Source organism: Plodia interpunctella, chromosome 6 (assembly GCF_027563975.2).
Source record: "Plodia interpunctella isolate USDA-ARS_2022_Savannah chromosome 6, ilPloInte3.2, whole genome shotgun sequence".
In the NCBI taxonomy this organism is placed as follows: Eukaryota; Metazoa; Arthropoda; class Insecta; order Lepidoptera; family Pyralidae; genus Plodia; species Plodia interpunctella.
The window spans coordinates 10544768-10564476 of record NC_071299.1 but is presented as its reverse complement, the minus strand read 5'-3'; the positions used below and the strand labels follow the sequence as shown (position 1 = coordinate 10564476).

Sequence of the window (19709 nt, the reverse complement as noted above, 5' to 3'; positions counted from 1 at the left end):
ATCACGTAAAACAAACTATAGACTAAAATTTGATCGAATGAAATATTCTGAAAATTTTGAATTTCTGAAATTTTCGTTATTGTAAAGGACGTAGCGAGAAAATTGTACAATGTGAAAATCGTTAACGTTTTCCGCTTGCATTTACTGACTCATATTGCTAGCCGGTTAATATTTCCTTTAACTGTATGAAGTTTATCCAAATTGCATACATCTGGCCTCTGGCGGATGTCTGAATTTGCGCGGACGGCGAAATGGCTTGAGGATGCGCGTGATCTCATCAGAGGAATAATGAAAGCGTTTCTGTATTTAGGTAAACGTATGCCGATGATTGTTTAACAGCTGTGTGTCTGTGTATTCTCAGGATTACGTTCCTTTATACATAATTTCACGAATTCGAACTGTACAGTGCACAGTCACACGTTGGACAATCGGTTCAAAATGTCATTGTCTCATCCGAACGTTTATTTCCATTATAAAGCGTCGGAGCTGAGGGTACACTTTCCTACGTTTTTTCGTCTTGTTTAGCAGGGTGTTTGGTTTTCCAATCCCTACGAAAACGTAAGTAACGTCTTGCGTGCATTATGCGGCGTACTCGACCTTAACACCCTGGTAACAGTTAAAAAAACGTTGCGAAACTGTTCGGGATTTCAAGGAGATCGAGGGATAAGGCTAGTCCTTCCTATTTGCATTCGTTCGATTCCTATTTCTTATTTAAATAGTTGGCTTTTTATCGTGAAACATGGTCTAGAAAAAAAACATTTTATTCTAGACAATAAGTCCTAGGTGGACTTATATTAAGACTTATTGCTAAAATATAAGATAAGCTACATTTGTTTGTTGACGTCCTTGGAGAAAAGGCTGCGGTGAATTTTGTTGCGCCGCTTCTTTTTCATCTGTGCTTTGGAATTCGGCGGTATTTTTCGACTTCAATAAGTGATGTACTATCCTAAATTGAATAAAGAATTTTGAGTTTATTTTAATAAATAAATATGAAAAATATTCACAGCTATGGATTCACTTTTCTAAACTTCATTTAAAATGATTCTAAAGTTTCAAGTGTGTATGTCGAAACTGCCATTACTCAAAATGAATGGACTGAGTACATGGGAGGCGTAACATTGGCATTGAGTTTTTTTGCGCGCTGATGTAACGACCGATTTGTGACATTGACTTGTATGCAAAATAGACGAAGACCATACACAAATACCGAAAATAATATTTAAAATGGTTTATACTTTATTTGGGGCACCACTTGCGCGATGAGAATACATTATTATTTATTCAAATTGTAATAAATTTGTCAGCTTCAATTCAATTGACTATAGGCACACCGGCACACCATGAGGTCGACACAAAATTATATGAGTAGGTACGGGAAAATTATACCTATTCTTGGGGGAAAACTATATAAAATCATCTAATTTTACACGCATTTGGTTTGATGGTGGAGCGTAAGGTAGGTTAAAAGGCTCTCTCGTCTTGAAGACTCCATCAACTTTTGTATTACAATAAAGATTTTTTATGATCTCTCGTGATCAATCCATGCTTTTTCGACGTATATAATCTGTGGATACTCTAACACGCATTGTATATTGTACGGATTATGTCTCGAGCGGTCGCGGTCGCGGTACGGTGGGCGGGTTAAAAAAAATGGGTTTAGTTACGCTTTGGCACACAAAGGTCTCCTGTTGCCGGGTTTATGGTAAGTGGTAGGCCTGAATTTCGGCATAGCATATGCCAGCGGCTTCTCCCGCGCAGATTGTAAAAGTCAATCAAGGTAAAGTGCTGTAAACTGAGGATACTGCTCATAAGCGTAAGGATAGCGACTAACTCAACTCCACCAATAAACCCGCCATTCAGCCACACGTGGGTAGGGGCAGGGAACCACACACACAAGTTTACTAAGATTCTAGATTTCTTGGCGTAATATAACTAGCTGATACCCACAGCTTCACCCGCGCCCGCAGTAGTCGTTATTTAACTTTGACCAAGGAAAATTATCTATTTTCATTTTGACCCAACGCTTGAAAAAGTGACAGAAAGACAGACACGTACGCATTTCTAATTATGTATGAAAAATAACTACGTATTGTAAACTGTTATTTTGCTATCCATTGGCATACAGCCGCTCACAGATGAAATTGGCAGGACGTAAGGAAAACAGGATCCTATTAATAAAATGGCGGCGTGCTTCCGGCCCCCATTTGCGTCCGCACTTTGATCATCGTTTTGAATCCAACAGTAACCATTAACGTTCCATGCAAAAATAAGTTGCGTGTAATAACAACTCGTCGGCCTTACACCAGGAAGCTCGAGTAGATTGACTTGGCAACTTGATAAGATTCCAATAGTTACGTTTGAAAAATATAAACAAATGGAACCGGCCAACACATACCGGCGATCGTAATCTAAACACGGTCTCGCTTGAGGAGTACAATAAGTACCCGACTTCCTCTCCCACGAACCGAACTGTGGACCGGACGCTCAAACGCGACCTCCGGCCGGCACTCCGCAATCGGAGCCAGAGATTTCAAATTATTTGTTCTTACGTTCTTAAAAATAAAACTATTTATGGTGATAGCCAGCACACGGTACATTTGAAATTTTTTAAATGAAGAAAAGAGTTTTCTTGATTGCCAGTCAGCGGATCCACAAATAATTTCTTCAAAATCTGTCCATATGTTATACAGTTGAAAGACTAACATCCAAGATCCCATATTTCTACTTGATCCCATCTAAGATTATGTTTCTCAATCTCAATAATGACAGGTCAATGGATAATGTTCTTCTCAATTTTCATTCATTGAAATATGAGCAAGTGTAAAAAATGAAGAGAATAAGAAGATTTGCACAGAGGCAACATCCAAGAAAAAGCTAGTAATAAATAAATAAATATATAGACAAATCATACAGATTGAGTCAGCCCCAAAGTAAGTTCAAAAATCAAGACTTACGGTATGGGATACTACCTATATGATCTAAGGATATTACATAGTATAGATAAACATCTAAGTCAATCTGAAAAAGATCTTTTTCCATGGAACTGCCTCGGTATCAAATATAACTAATGAAATGAAGAAAATGTATTGAACATGTATTGAAATTAGTTATTATATTCCATTGATTACATTGGAAAGTGACTATATGCTGCGTGCAACTACTTTTTATAAATGAGTTATGAAATCTTTATGTTACATGCCTCTTAGCTAAGTGAGACGAGTTAATGAATGTAACTATACTTTCGTGGGAATGAAATAAGCACTATCAATAGACACTGTCTACAAATTACATCTGTATAGAGATTGATCTAATCTGAAACAGATTTTCTGTGTTCCTAATCTGAACATGCATTACTGGAGCATCTGTACACGTAAGTAGTGATTCTCAAAGTACTACATATTTATGTTTTAATCAAAGTATTTGATGAAACTCCAAAATAATATTATTTAAAAATATTTTTTTATCCTGTTTTATCCTATTATAATTATAGTTAATGAATGAAAACTTGAGCACAAAGGGCCAAGATCCTTTCACTTTGTGCCATTGGAAGAGTGCCTAGACTCTAAGTTGTTTATCTACTGTGTCCTGATTCTCGATCAACATTAAGAGTAGAGACTAGAAGAAGTATAATCAATAGAATAAAAATATTTTCTTTTTTTTTTTTGGTATGTTAGGTAGTAGTAATTTATATTTTTATCACTTTAGAAAATTATAAACCTTGAGTTATGTTGGAAATAGAACATGAAATCCTGTGCATGCAAAAAGTGAATAATATTCATGTAACATAAATGTAAGACATTCAAATTTAACATAAATTTATATGTGTGACAGATATTTATTGGGATAAATTCTTCTTGCCTCGAAATTAACATAATTATACAGTACATAACAGTTATGATCCAACTTTATCTTCATGGTCTCTGAATATAATATCAAGAAAATTTATTTGTTCCTTAGTCGACCTTGTGGCAACTGAGTGGTGAGTGGTTGGTGGTGAGTTGTGCACCCTATAAGTGAATGAAGCTTGAAGTTCTAAAGGATTTAAAGACCCTTAGAGTTTCTGACACTACCCATTCAGCGCAGCTCGGGGCAATGATGAGAAATAACTTTATTGAGCATAAGGCAATGTGTCTTTTGAAGGGAGCGGCAAATTTCACACAAAGCTTTAATAATTATTATGAACTTGGAAAGTCTGAAATATTTTAACATAAGCATGATGCATACTTGCACGACATACTAGAACTATTACATTTTATGTGTAATGGCTAGGAAACAGAATTATTACAATAATAATACATTACATGGTTAATACTGCTTGTATTTATTATTATGAAGTCATATTTTGATTATTTTTCTGGTTTTTAATATCGAATCTCAGTACCTGCAGAATATTGACTACGAATTTATTGTCAGTTTTTGTGATTTTAGTGTAGTTTAGTTTTTAAGAAAATTTGTTGTGGACTTGCTAATTAATGTCTAAACAACAAATGGCAATAAGCACACTGAAAATGTCAGTAGTTTACCTTCGAGACAGACGACCTGCACGCCATCCTGCTTGAGCCTCTTCAACAGGATGCCATGCACGGAGTCCGGGTCTCTGGACGCCCCATCCCCGTACAGCACAAACATCCCGCGCGTACGACAATGGACGATCCTCGCCTTCAGTTCTTTACACTGCACTGTAGACGCTAACTCTATCTTCCCAGCGGCCAGTCGCCGCAGCATTATACTGGGTATCGAAAAATTTACTGCAGATCGAATGTGGGAAACTGAATAATCGTTCGACCCCCTACAATCAATGAGAACAGTATCCCTTTCATCCGAACGAAGCTTAGCTAGAAGCCACTCCTTCGACACCAAGTCACACTCGCACTCCGAATCTGGCATTTTGGAATCACAATATTCTCCTGGTTTTGACGGGCTTTTGGCTTCCGATAGCCTGTTGCACTATTGCATGAATATCATGCCCATACTGTTTATACGCACATACATTGTTAATATTTCACGATTAGCAAAACTCAGCATAAGTCTTAGAGAAGATATTTTACATTAAAACACTACATTTATTACGATACACACAATACAAAGCGAGCGAGCTAGGCACTAGGCTACGGAACAAGCGAAACGCACGCAATAAACGAAAAACGAATGATTTCTTCTGTTTCCCGGCGGACGAGGCGAGGCGAGGGACGAACGAACGACAAACAACGAACGATTCCGAACGAAAAGTCGAACCAACCAACCACAACAACCAACGAAGTTGTATAGTGTTTCCCATCTCTGAAACTATAATCGATTGATTGTATTTTGTATTGTATTTAACAAACCTGTTAAAAAATTTGATAAAAAAATAATTATCCATGTTGCCAATTTTGGTCATTATTATAAAGTAAGTACTTATATGTCATAAACAAAAACTGCATGTACTCCAGAGCAGCAAATATGTAATTTTATTTTTATTTTTAGTAAAGTGTATGTATTGTAATGTATTATTTATGTACTTTAGCATCCTTTACTGGTCCTAATTTACCTATGTAGTATTTTATTTTTATTTTTTTATTATGTTGGGTACGTGTATGTAGCTATAGTCAATGTTTATTGTATAAGTAATATATAAATCGTAGTTATATATCTCCTTCATCACTGTTAATATACACACACACCGGTCGCACACTGATTCAGGTCTCATCTGAAAATCAGTATATCGCCCCTCTGGGTGATATGTGTACTGAGATGGGCCTTTTTGTATTGCTGCAACACAGAACACTTGCTCTTCAATTGTGCTTTGTGAATACTGTGTTTTATTTTGTGTTTTTAGTCTGGTTGTGTATTGCGTTGTTGTTTTACAAATAAATGTTTTATCTATCTATATCGAAGAGAGAGACATTTTTTACTCGGCTGCTTATTTGGTTCATATTCCATCCTTTAGAGTCATTTTATAAAACCTATGTAGCCTATATAATTGTTATTATGTCCACAGATATAAGAACGTTATTACGCCCCGGACAACTATTTTAGAGGTGCCGGGTTCAATATTGGAAACAGCTATTATAAAAATTATATAATTTTGCCTGGATGTTTATCTATAAAATGTCTGTGTTATAAATAATTCATGTTGAGCACAGAAACATGAACATTACATTATTCACGTAAAATAATACGCATAAGTAAGGCTCGAGCAGGCGAATGTAATTGGTAAAATCATAACAGAGTCTTCAAAATTTAAGATTGTAATTTCACTGACTCTGGAATTTGCAATGTCACAGCCCAAAATTAAACCAAGCGACAATTATTATCAAGTAATTGTGTGTTAAAGTGACCATCACAATCGATAAATCATGTACATATAGCATATTGTGTTTTTGAACGAAGTTTAAAACACAAATATTAGCTGTCAATGTCATTATAATATTTGACAAAACAAGTTGAATGCGCGGCGGAATCGCGGACAGAATACCTTTTTTTGGTTTTGCATTACACTTTTGCGTTTTTGGAACGCTATGTTGACAACATTATTTATAATATTTTTATGATTATAGAGTGTGAAAATCGTTTCTAAATAATTTCGATATGGAGGCTTTGTACGACGATTTGGAAAACTTCAATGAGTCGAATGTAATTGAGGAGGTATCTATCTAGCACATTTTAGCGCCAAACAAACATTACTATTTTAGCTTCTTGTAGTTATCACATTACTCTTTAATTATTTAGTCATTTTTCATCACCTACTCTTAAACAAATAATAAATAAACTCTATAATGTATTCGTATTTAGGTGATCAAGGACAATTTATACTATTATGCGTATTACTTTACTTTCTGACATGTTTCTACTGTGTGATCATTACTTTTGTGATTTTAGTTGAGAAATGAAAACCAAGACTTGAAGGATAAAATTGAGAAATATACATTGACTCTAGAAAAGCTACAAAAAGTAAGTATTTTACTTAGGTACCTATATAAGTACCAGATTTTATTGTAATCATCAATCTGGTGTTAGATTACTTTCTCCTGCATATTATTGCAGCACTGCACCTGCACTTAATTTTCAATTCTCCAACACTTACCTTTTGTCATATCATAGGGTAAATTTAAGATTTGTGTACAATGGTCATATATTTTGGTTTTGAAAGAATACTCAATGATTTTATCTTCATATTGCCAATGTCTCAAGTCGAAGGTATTTCAATAACATTAATCATTGTTACAAACATGTTAAATATGTAGTTTATGTAATTACTTTGTGGTAAACCCTCTTTGTTATGATTTATGGTAAATTTTAATTAGTTGTAATCATGGCCGGTGTCTGTACTTTTGATTTTATTGACCAATAACAAAAATGCTTTTGTACAAATTCTGGTCAATGGCTGGTGTAGAGACTCAAACATAAACAGAACTCAACAACTCAGAATTGCACACATATTTTGGAATCACTCTACATGGAGTAACATGCCATGATAATATATGTTTTCGAGAGACTAAGAATGTATGTGCATTGATTGTTTAGAACATTTTGCAGGATTTTGACAAACTAGCAGACGAGTACAAAAAGCTAGAACTGAATTACTCCTCGCTACTCAAAACCGCCCGGGCTGAAATTGAAAGAAAGACAAAGATTATAACCGATCTTAACATTGAGTGAGTATTGAATAAATTTGATTCATGTACATTCACACTTACTATTTGATGATGGTTGGTCATATGGGGTACCTTTTTGTGACATGAATGAAATCTGACACCAAATGTGTCAGTGTTAATAACAAGACCCCTAATAAGATAGAAAGCATTATCTAAAACATGTATAATATCAAGTAACAAGTGGTGGTCACCCAAGATAAGGGCTTCTTAGAGTGTAGTCCTTAGTACCTAATATAGTATAGACCTACCTGTCGCTGTATCCTAGTCTAATGGTCTCAAAGCTTCTAATTGTTTCTGTGTAATTATTATGTGTAGTTTTATTTTTATTATTAGATATCATATTTGGATTTAAATTTAAAGTAAAAAAATATTTTTTCTAAAGGTCACAGACCTCAATCTATAAAAATGTTTTTTAAAAATAAAAGTAAGACTAGATTTATATACTGATTTCATCATTCATCACAGTATATAACTGGTGTAAATGATTCTAAAAGAGAATTTAAATTTCAGAAAAGATATGATGGTGTTGAATGCCATCCAAAACAAAAATGTTCCAAATTTAAGAAGAAATTGGGCAGCAGCCAAACCAAATAAAAACAAGAATAATGCAGGGGCTGTTCCAGACAAGAACGCAGCCAATCAGCCAAAATCCCAAAGCTCAATTGCTGGCAGGTAAAAGTTCATAATAAAAATATATCTGAAAAGGTATATATATATATATATATACAAATACAATGTACTTGTACATTTATTAATTATATACTGGTTGTCGATTCTCTAACTCTTTTATTATTAGACCCTGGAGGTCAACAAAATTAATATATTTATGAGCATGTTCCACAGCTAGTATGATAGTCTGATATGTGACATATCGCAAAGATAAAGTTAAAAATTCTTTCACAAGTGTTGGATATTGACAGTCTGACGGGCCAATTACATCTGTCAGATTTATCTAGCATTTAGTTTATCTGTCACAGGCTCTTACTTAGTCAAACTAATTACTTATTAGGATAAGGCCTTAAAAATATATATTTACAGGAAAGAAGCTCCTAAAACTACGACAGAAGATAAAAGTATTCCCATGTCAACAGACAACAAAAATATAGTGGATATTAAAAACGAAAAGTATTTGGACCGTACTAGTGATGCCAAAGAAAATGTATGTAAAGTACAGAAAGAGCAAACACAGAAGTCAGCTAGCATAAGGGACAGGCGGAAATCTTTGCCTGCTACTACGTAAGTAATTATTTTTCATACTATAAAAGAGATTTTAAATAAAAATAATAAATAAGCCTAAAATTTAATAATTTTAATATTAATATTTACCAGTCATATTAATAATGTTTGCATGATTTCAGATTCAGCTTAGCGAAATTTAGTTCTGATGAAGAAGGTGAGGTAATTAGTCCTGCAAAAGAACCAAGATATGAGCATATATCTAGTGATAGCCATTCCAAGAGGAATCCTGATAGAAATCCTACCATAGACAATCCCCCATTTGACTATGATCCCTATAGCAGAAACAGAAATTATGACAATGATAAATTTCGCAACAGGGACAGGTTTGAAACACAAAGACCTAGATTCAGTCCAGAAAGATTTCTTCATAAATCTAAAAGAGATTATTCAGGAGACCGTAGATTTCACAGAGATCGTTTGAAAGATCATGGACATTATAGAGATAGTTCAGGAGGATATAGGTCTGACAAAGATGGAGAAAGATTTCATAGGGATGGACCAGGAGACAACATACATTTTAGAGATCGTTCAGGAGATCGCAGACCTTATAGAGATCATCCAGGAGACTTCAGATCTCGTAGAGATGGTTCTGGAGATAATAAGCCTCGTCGAGAAGAACCAGGGGGCAATAAAAAACCTAATTTAAGAAAACGGCGATTGGAAAGTCCAAGTAGAGATAATTTTCAACAATATCAACAAAAGAATCACGAAGAGTTTGAGCGAGAGTATAATGACGAGAGAAATCAGTTTATACAGGATGCAGGAAATCCTAAATATCATAGTGATTATGAAGTCCCTTCTAATAAGAGAGTGAGGACAGATTCTTATCACAGGAGTGAGCAAGATAGCAAGTGTATTAAAGGAAAGCCTTTGGACAATGCTCCACCACCTGCTGTTGGAAGTATTCTAAGTGAAGATGTGTCTTGCCAATCACCAGATAATATGTCCACAGAATTAGCTGCTGTACCAAAAGGTATGTTAGTTTATCAATTATTTGAATATGATGGAATATGTATTCATTGTAGTTTTCTTATTCTAAATTAGAATTTTGTTTCAGAAATTAAGTTGGTTGCTGAGGTAAAAATTGATGATCCTAGAGAACATAGCAATAAATACACAATAAGAACAGAGAATGGCGAAAAAGTGTTGTCTACTGTAGCTGGCAGAAATGTTGACTTGAAACCAGTGAACAAATCTGTATGGAATAAAGTAGAAGTAAAAATACCAGTAGCCTTAATGAGACGTCCCTCAGAGGATCGTATCAATGATTTATATGGCAATATGGATATGGACAACGCTACCTACGATATATTATCTAATGATTCTGAAGTAACCAGGGCCTCCTTGTATAATATATCTACAGATCCTTTTCATTGTGATCAATTTGGAAACGATTGTCAAAACGATAAAAATGGGGTTCAAAAACATCATAAAATTGACATTGCACAAGTTGAAAAAGGTGTTGACAATCCAAAGAGTATCGAAAAAAGCAATGTCCAAAAAGAAAATGATATCGAAATGTCCACCATCTCGACAGAGAAAAACTTAGAACAGACTCATGGAAAGGATATAATGCAGACAACTGTAGATTGCACTCAAACTTTCGACAAAGGAGCGAAACCGGCAGAAAACACGGCGGATGAAGACATATTGGTGCAGTCAAAAATAATAGAGCCACAAAGTTCGAAAGAAGATTCATTACAAACAGAATGTGTTCTATCACTTGCAGAAAAGGACACTCTTCCAGAGGAAAAGAATATCAAAGAATCAATCACCAAAGAATCTTCAAATGTAATTAAAAGTAAATATAAAATTCCTAAAGTGAAAAATAACGACCAGTCTGGGGAAAGTAAACTTTCAGACAGAATAATACAGTCAAAAATAGTAGATCCAGAAAGTTCGAAAGAAGATTTCATACAAACTGAACGTGTTGTTCCATCACTTACTGAAAAGGAGACTCTTCCAGCGGAAATTAATTTCAAAGAATCAATCACCAATGAGTCTTCAAATCTATCTAAAAGTAAATATAAAATTCCTAAATTAAAAAATAAGCACCAGACTGGCGAAAGAAAACTTTCAGACAATAAAGTTACAGATGATGGATTAGAAGTTGATAAACAAAGCGAAAACCTAGTCGACAAATCTGGCAACCGAGAAAAAGAACTGTCAGATAGTAAGCATACTGAAGATAAGTTCGACATTGAAATACATGGCAAAAGCCAAAGAAAACTGTTAGATGTTAAGCACGCGAATGATAAAATAGAAGTTGAGAAACATGGCAAAAGCAAACTGTCTGATGATAAACACATCAAGGATAGATTACAAGATGACAAACTTGGCCAATGCGATAGAAAACTGTCAGATGATAAACACAGCGAATACAGATTGGAAGTTGACAAACATGACTACCGCGAAAAAGAACGCATTGATGAAAAACATACTGATGATAGATTAGATGCTGACAAACAGGACAATGTTTCATCAAAGCATAAGCTTACAGATAAAGATACAACAGTAACTGCCACGGAGCGAAGAAATAACCACATGACCACCGATGCTGCTAACAAAGTTATGGTTGCTGGTGATTTAGAACTCAGTGATGAAAGTAGCGATATCGACCTTTTGAAACGCGTCATGAAAAAAGTAGAGAAACAATTCCCGTCTCAAAGTAAAGTTGTTGCACTAAAAACTGTTCCTGATAAAGATGATAAAAACAAAGACGCAGATTGTAAAATAGACAAACCGATTAGTAATATTCTAAGTGAGAGCAATGTAGATATTCAACTGAAAGTTGCAGATAAGACTAAAAGTGAATCAGATGATGCTAGCAAAAAAGGAAAAAGTAAAAACAAGATAACTAAACAAAAATCCGAAAAGGGAACATTGAAAATTCCCGAAGAAAATATTATTGCCTCATCTACACAATCAAAACCAATATTAAAGCAAACTGATGTGCCCAAAAATATGAAATCAAAATTCAGTGATTTGTTTGGTGATAGCAGTAGTCTTATAACACCTGAAGACCTGGGTTTGACCGCGCTAGAAGTTCGAATAGAATCCTCCTCTACAAAGTATTTTCCTATTTTCGAAGATGCCCAGGACGCCGCTGATCTTGACGGTAAAGTTATCCAGACGAATGCGGATTTGCTGGGTATCCCTAAAGAACCTATTGGTGTAACCAACCCTATCAAAAATACAGATCAAAATAAAGGTTTAGATAAAAGCACGAGTAAAAGTGATAATATAATTAATTCCAGCAAAAGTAAAGAAAAGAAAACACACAACGAGAAACCTACTGATACAGATGTAACTAAACAGAAACCTCAGCAACGTACAAGTTTAGCAATGGAACTCGAACCCAAGCCTCTTGTTCCAAACGATAAAACTAAATCTTCCAAAAATACAGAAAAGGAACATGTTATTAAAAAGACTGATGTCAAAGAAAAGATTAAAAATAGTAAACATTTAGAAACACAACAAGTTAATAAGATGGATGCAGTTGAAACTAAACCTAAATCAAAATCGAGTAAAAAAGAACAGCATGATACTAATCCATTAGATGCAAATGACAACGCACAATCAAATACAAATCACACTCAAAATGAAAATGATGAAATGAAAACAAAAGATCAAAGCAATATTGAAATAAGTGTAACGACAACAGGGAAAATAGAAGTAAATGACACTAAAACAAAGACAATAGAAACTAGGAAAAGGAAATCAAGAAAACATGAAGAAAAAACACAACCAATTGAACCAGAGACTCCTCAACCGGCTGTGATAACTGTTGACCTTGATAGAACGTCTCCACTAACATCAGATATATCACAACCTAAATGCAATATGAAAGAGTCAGAAATTGTGAAAACAGTTATAATATCTACTGGAGTACAACCATTATTTGTTCAAGAAAATATGCCAGTGAATGTCATTAGTCCAATTTTGGTCCAACCTGTGACGCCTAATATAGATAGTCGAGCGACAGACGTCAATCCAATGAGTTCCGTTCACATCCACGCTCTAGCGACGTCGACACCCGCGAAGGAAGTTTTGCAGAATTCGCAAAATGTCAACTTGCAAGATATAGTTTGTAAAACCCCTGATGTCAATAACACTTCCAATGACCATTCTGTTAACAATGACACGGAAGCACCAGACGTACGGATTTTCGTGAAACGGAGAAGAAGAGTTTTAAAAAAAGCTACCCCTTCTAAGACTTGAACTGATTTGTTATAAGATTCCTGAACGTCTTGCGACTGTAGTTAATTAAAATTTGTATTATATAATTATGTGTTATAGATTTTCTATAAGGAATTATCATTGTCATCTGTACCTGATTGGTACTAATTTTAGACTGTACAAATAAATTAAGTATATTACATGTTATAGTTGCAATTATGCAGGACTTCACTTTGGTTCCGTGTTCGATCCTATTTGCTTTGCGGAAATGAGAGCAAGAAATAGTTTTGTGTAATGGTGGCGAAAGATAAAATTCGTCTTAATGTAACATACATGGACTCCCCCTTTTGGTAGTTGATTTATTGAGGAGAACCTACTAAATATAATAATTTCATTTTTTTAGGATAGATGCTACATTTGGCGTGAAAACAGATTCATGAAATTTCATTTATTTTGTATTATTGTCAAATGGAGATACAAAACCATCATTTGTTTTATATAATCGTTGCACAATTTGTGTACTTATCTAGTTTTTATAAAAATACAAAAATATTGTGTAAAATATTGGCCCAGACCTATCTTTTTTAAATTATTTTATTTCGGCACACATTTACATACCATTTAGTTCGTTTGTTGCCCTTGTTACTACCAATCTAACTACCAGTAGTTATACCGTTAATTTTTATTACCCTTACTACTCCAATATCGAATTAGAAGGGTAAACTTGAAAATCCCGTGTTACTACCGTAACTTCCTAACAAATAAGGTAAGAAAATAATAATAAAAAATCTGCCTAGTTTTTTCAGTTGTAGAAAAGTCTTCGTTATATCTTTAGCTCTGTTCATATAAGAAATACATACGAGGAGAAACTGGACAGAGTGCTAATATCTTTTGTTCCTCACCATGTGCCCAATTTTACAAGTTACCAAAAAATACAAAAAATAACATTTCGTTTAAGGCGAAGGCAAATGTCATGTTGTATTGTCACCCCGGGGGTCAGTGCTAGAGGCATTACCATAGATAAAATTAAACTACCTTACTGTGAATAATCAAGTCTGGGCCGCATAATTTACAACTGTACATAGCTATGTATTGTAAAAAAAAGAAATTCAATTTTGTTAAATAAAATACACAAAGTATTCCCAGAACAGTCTTTATTTTCCTTACAACTATTAAACATAATTTACTTAACTTTTAATTGCATACATTGCTCTTGAACACTTCACGACTGCGCCAAGTAGGAGTTAATTTATTCGGGGTACATTCGTGCATCAATAGGGCGCAATAGAGTCAGAATTATAAAGTGTAAACTTTTGCTATAAATAAAAGACCGTCATACAATGAAAACAAAATGTATGTAGTAAAGAAAAATACGTACATATTTGATCGTATAAAAACATATTTTATTACGATTATTATTAAAATATTCTAGGTGGAGTTTACGCCTTATTTGAAACAGGATAACAACCATTTTGTTTTACACAAATCCCATAGTTCTTTTATATTTCACATTCTTTGTTCCTTTCTACTAATGAAATACCAGACTAATAACAAAAATATAGGAATGTCTATGTTATCACACATATATGGAACTTCTGGCTAAGGTCAATCGACCAACACTAGACTGCTATAAAATTTGGTCATTATGGGTCCTATGATATGACATCAGAAGGTCAAACACGAATATTATTGCTATCGTTAGAGTATATTTACTACGAATACCAAAAGCGCACATAAAAACCTGCTACACCCGTATACTACAATAAGATATATTTTTCAGTGGTACGATTCCGCCAGGAAAAGGAGAGCCTGGCGGCATATCACTTGAAAATGAATCTTATTGTTGTAAACTTAAGGCTGGTTTTTATTGACGCTACAACGATAACTAATATATTTGCTTGGCCTACAGGACGGAACAATACACATCTGCAGAATAAATAAGACACATTAAAAGTAATATTTTAATATCACAGCTGAACCAGCAGCTATTTTCTATAATTAAACCACAAACTTATAAACATAATTATATCTGATTAAGTAAGAATGACTATCAATATACAGCTTGACCATAAAGAGTAGAAATTAATTAAAGTGGAACAAAAAAAAATCATAATTCAGTATTTTACGTCAAAAATGTGACAGCTACGGAGAATTTAGCGCCCTCATTTTTTGTCACCTTTGTATGGACAAGCTGTACTGTATATTATATTTAACAATCCAAAACAGCTTTATATAAAAGCCATCAAATTACAATAAAAATAGTCCTTCGACAGAGTTAGCATTTTGAATCTAGCTTTTATTCATAAAAAGCTAAAGTATTGTCTTGTCTCATTTTGTCAATGGCACTTTACGATAAGTGGGATAGTGACAAAACATACTTCAGTTTAAATTATATCTTTTTTATGAATAATACCGGTATAATAACGGTAAAAAAAATTGTATATTTAATGCAGTAGATACATTATAACACAATGTCAATGAAATATATATTTTTAAATGTAATAAAACAGCAACAATTATACAGTAACAGTTACAGCAAGCAATATATGACGACCCCGGTGGCGGCGCAGTGGTAAAGTGCTTGCTCTGCACCGAGAGGTCCCGGGTTCGATCCTCGGTCGGGTCGTGATGCAAAATGATCTTTTTCTAATTGGCCCGAGTCTTGGATGTTTATTTATATATATGTATTTGTTATATAATATAGTATCGTTGAATTAGTATTTCATAAAAAAAAGTCTCGAACTTACTTTGTATAGGAAACAACGGAAAAACACTTAAAATATTCATAACAGAAACAAAGACATTACGCTATCCGTTTTTGAGTTGTATGGAAGAGATCCAAACTTTTTACGTATAAAGAATCGGGATATTTAAGTTACATTAATATATATTTATTACAATTTTAAGATCGTGACGTTAACTAATTTTACGTGTCAGTGTATCTGTATGTCTATCCGTGGCATCGTAGCAAACAAACGGCTGAACTGATTTTGATCTATTTTCATTGATTTGAAAGATAATTTAATCTGTTCTTGTGTGTGTTCTTAACTTTGGAAAATGTGCGTTCAGTCGTTTGGCTACTGTCAGCTCTTTTCTATTTGTTGATATGATGCCAGCAATTTCGGAGCCTAATTATTTTAAATTATTAATATTTTTTTTTTACAAAGAAAGAGTGATCTAATCACACAATTTTGGCACGATATAAATTAATAAAACTATGTAAATACATTTACAAACAATATACAAAGCAATTGAAGTTTGTACAAACATTTCTCATTGTTCTGGAGTTTTAACCAATATGATCTCCATGACATGAATGCCAATATTTGTTATTGGTTCTTGAAAACACGCCTTGCGTGTAACACTTTAGGCGTGTTTCTGTGCAGTGAGCGAATTATGAAAACGGCCTTATCAAACACCGTTGCGTATGATTCACACATATATATAATATTTAATATTGTATTTTCAGTCATGTAAGTTTTGAGTGTTGTTAAGTTCAATATATATATATACAGTGAAACTTTTGCCCAATATGAACTTAACAACACTCAAAACTTACATGACTGAAAAAAGTTACTGTTATTAAAATATATAAGGCACCATAAATCTACATCGGATCCTTCTAATTTGTCACTTTAATCACAGTACATTGCTTCATATTCAGCGTATAATATACAATATTTCATCACAGGCACTTTTAACACTTACACAAGGTAGGACATACTACAACTCTGAACGTGCACATACCTGTACATATAATCACTACGGGCCTAAACACTTGTTTTTCCTTCACATTACAAGCCGCAGTTAAAACGCAATATTCACGTCGAAACATTTTGATTTTATACAACCCATGGCTTGAGGTTTTAAAGTCACGCAAATATTGTTGTAGCCATTTTTTCAAAGTCGTCGCCCTGAATTATTCCCATCCCACTTCACCGTGGTTGACGCCTGTGCTATAACCCCTTGTTGGACAGGGTGCCGATGATGTTGTTAGCCATAGGAATGTCGTTCGCGTCGGTGGCGTTGTTGCCCACGCCTGAGGGGCCGGGAGTGGCCGGGGCATGCCTTCTGCTAAACCTAGGAAATTTGTATAACATATAGTAACGAAAAGAAAGAAATATTTCATATATTATGCATGCACACCATAAAGATAAACAAACATACATAAACTTATTAAACCTATAAGGAATACATTACGTAATATATTGTTGTTATATACACGGCTGTTTTTTACCTCTCGGCTAAGTTTCAGGGGCTATCAAAACTGAACATTTAGACCTAGTTATTGTAACACATATACCTCCATCATAGGCTCCATTTTTGTCTAAAATTGTTTTGTATCAAAATTCTCATTATCATTTAAAGGAGTTTTACCTTCTGACGGTGTCGGCCACGGGTTCCGCATCAGTCACGGAGACGTGTTGGTAGCAGACGGCGGACGCGTGTCCGGAGCGCGCGGACGTCAGCGGAGTCCCCGCCGACCACGAGTTAGTCGCCGGGTCGTACACCTCCACGATGTCCAGGAATTGTGTGCCGTCGTAGCCGCCTTTCAAATAAATAAAAAAACAAAATTCTTTATTAATCTCGTCATGATTGTATCAAACATGTACTTAAACCTAAACTAAAAAAAGTCTACTGCTGATTATACGAGCGCAGGTGAAGAAGCAGCGCAACAAACTTCACCGTAGCCCTTTCTTCAATACAATGTACCACATACAAAGATAATTCAAAAAGAAAGGTAATGTATTTATTAAAAACTAGCTTAAATATTGATATAACTCGTAAGTCATAGAAACACTCCATGGGTGCTGTCAGATCATATAACACGCCAGGCGTGTTTTACAGTAGTTGACGTATTTAATTTTACTAACACCAAAAATCTGCGTAACCACCAAAAATAGACATGCGTGATTTTTATTCTAAAATACAAATTTTCCTTATAGTGGGCTAAGGATCGTGATCATTGATTATCAACTTGGAATGAAACACAAAACGACTTTGTTGGCAATATTAATGATAAATTATCAGTGCAGGATCCTCACGATGTTTCTCTTCACCGTAAGCAAATGATACTCGACGAAAACCACAATAAGTTAGATAGCTATACAAGCTAACACACAAGGATTCGAACCTGGAACCTTTCGGGTCACATCCGGCGTTTTAACAGTTGGATCACACTGCTAGAGTGCATTTTAAAAAAATGCTAAATAAAAATAAAATAATTTGCGTTAAATAGGGCAGAATAAAGCTCACCCATGCTGTACAACTTGTTGTCCAACACAGCGAGCGACAGCGCCGAGCGCGCCACGCGCATGGCGGGGGCGGAGTCCCACGCGCCGCGCTCCGTGTCGTAGCGCTCCACCGACGACAGCTGCTGGGACCCGTCGTAGCCGCCCACCACGTAGATGTACTGGCCTAATGCTGCCACGCCTGGATATTTGAAAGAAAGAAAGAGAAAAGAAAAATTGTTTATTTGATATCACAAACTTAAATTTAAATTAATGTACAGAAATTCACAACCATGATGAAAAAAAAAATCTAAATCCTAACTAATTTTATAAATGCGAAAGTAAGTTTGTTCTTGAAATTTTGCATACATGTAGTTTGAAGAATAGATAAGGACATAGGGTACCTTTCATCCCGGAAAATTCACAAGTACGAAGCCGCGGGCAAAAGCTAGTAAATTATACACTCAAACCTTCCTCAGATCACATTATTGGTGAAACCGCATCTCGTCAAAAAAGGTAAAATTCTTGTAAAAAAAATCGACGTGGGAAACTTCAACTCTTTAGAACAAGTGCAAGTTCAAAATTAACTTGCAACTTTGTTTACAGACAGACAAACATCATCCAGAATCTAAATTGTACCTTGTAAATGAAAACAATAATATAGAAGTCAGAACATACACGCAGAACTTACCAGCGCCGCTTCTAGCCACATTCATAGGCGTGACTTCAGTCCAACAGTTATTCTCCGGATGGTAGCACTCGACCGTGTTAGTTCTCCTGGCGCCGTCTAGTCCGCCGACGGCGTACAGTAGCCGGTTGACGACGGCCACGCCCACGCCGAGGCGGGCCGACTTCATTGACGCTACCATCGTCCACGTGTCGCGCTCGGGGTCGTAACTGAAAGAGACGAAAGATGGACGATTTCTTCATAGTCGTATTCATCATAGCTGAGGGTCGTTGGTCATTACGTGGAATGAAACACACACAACACCTTTCTTGGCATTATTGATGGAGTGGTTTGCCATTGCCTTCTCCATTTCACCCACGAGTTAATAATAATCAACAAGTGTGCAGGTTTCCTCACGATGTTTTCCTTCACCGGAAGCAGGTGGTGGTCGATGAAAACTACTATACATGATATTGGTATACAAACTCATGTGGCACGAGTAGGATTCGAACGTGGGATATTTCGATCCACAGACGCCCGTCTTAAACATTACATCATCTCGGGCTGTCATTACGATCCGTCAATTCTCTTGCTTAAGGAATCATTTCCAAAATCAATCATTCGTAAAATTGAGATTATCACAGTACAGATTATAAAGACGAGATAGTGAAAGTAATTCTTGTTTTTCTTAAAATTTGAAAAATCACAATGGCAGCGCGGCCGCAGCGGTCGAAACGTTCTGAAAAACACCTAGAT

At 35.1% G+C, this 19709-nt stretch overlaps 3 protein-coding genes across 6 annotated transcripts in view; 1 reads left to right on the top strand and 2 right to left on the bottom strand.

Annotated features, from left to right (window-relative positions):
* LOC128670745 (dual specificity protein phosphatase Mpk3-like) overlaps positions 1-5226 on the bottom strand; it is a 35054-nt gene extending 29828 nt beyond the window's left edge. Inside the window, exon 1 of one of the 2 annotated variants that reach the window (XM_053746697.2) lies at positions 4524-5226. In XM_053746697.2, the coding sequence (XP_053602672.1) occupies positions 4524-4887 (364 nt within the window). In that variant the 5' untranslated portion in view covers positions 4888-5226. The remainder of the gene's footprint in view (positions 1-4523) is intronic. The other variant, XM_053746698.2, reaches the window with a different exon arrangement.
* A 1188-nt stretch (positions 5227-6414) lies between these two features.
* On the top strand, positions 6415-14222 carry LOC128670537 (titin-like). Of its 2 annotated transcripts, none has more exons than XM_053746279.2 (7): positions 6415-6627; positions 6862-6933; positions 7519-7637; positions 8148-8309; positions 8676-8873; positions 8996-9849; positions 9934-14222. In XM_053746279.2, exons 1-7 carry the CDS (start codon positions 6571-6573, stop codon positions 13095-13097), a joined length of 4626 nt encoding a protein of 1541 aa, XP_053602254.1. In that variant the 5' UTR covers positions 6415-6570; the 3' UTR covers positions 13098-14222. The 2 variants fall into 2 exon arrangements, with proteins under 2 accessions (XP_053602254.1, XP_053602253.1); XM_053746278.1 differs by having other exon boundaries at positions 6425-6627; positions 7507-7637.
* Positions 14193-19709, bottom strand: part of Keap1 — a 31298-nt gene continuing 25781 nt past the window's right edge. For both annotated transcript variants that reach the window (XM_053746281.2, XM_053746280.1), the window contains exons 11-14: positions 18978-19183; positions 18312-18488; positions 17433-17604; positions 14193-17135 (exon numbers count right to left, since the gene is read on the bottom strand). In XM_053746281.2, the coding sequence (XP_053602256.1) occupies positions 17012-17135; positions 17433-17604; positions 18312-18488; positions 18978-19183 (679 nt within the window). In that variant the 3' untranslated portion in view covers positions 14193-17011. The remainder of the gene's footprint in view (positions 17136-17432; positions 17605-18311; positions 18489-18977; positions 19184-19709) is intronic.

What these genes read in the sequence shown, in the direction of transcription:
- LOC128670537 (XM_053746278.1), top strand. Translation starts at nt 6,571, where the DNA reads ATGGAGGCTTTGTACGACGATTTGGAAAACTTCAATGAGTCGAATGTA. An exon ending in CTCTAGAAAAGCTACAAAAA is followed by an intron (nt 6,934 to 7,506) that starts GTAAGTATTTTA and finishes TTGATTGTTTAG; the next exon opens with AACATTTTGCAGGATTTTGA. An exon ending in AAATCTTTGCCTGCTACTAC is followed by an intron (nt 8,874 to 8,995) that starts GTAAGTAATTAT and finishes GCATGATTTCAG; the next exon opens with ATTCAGCTTAGCGAAATTTA.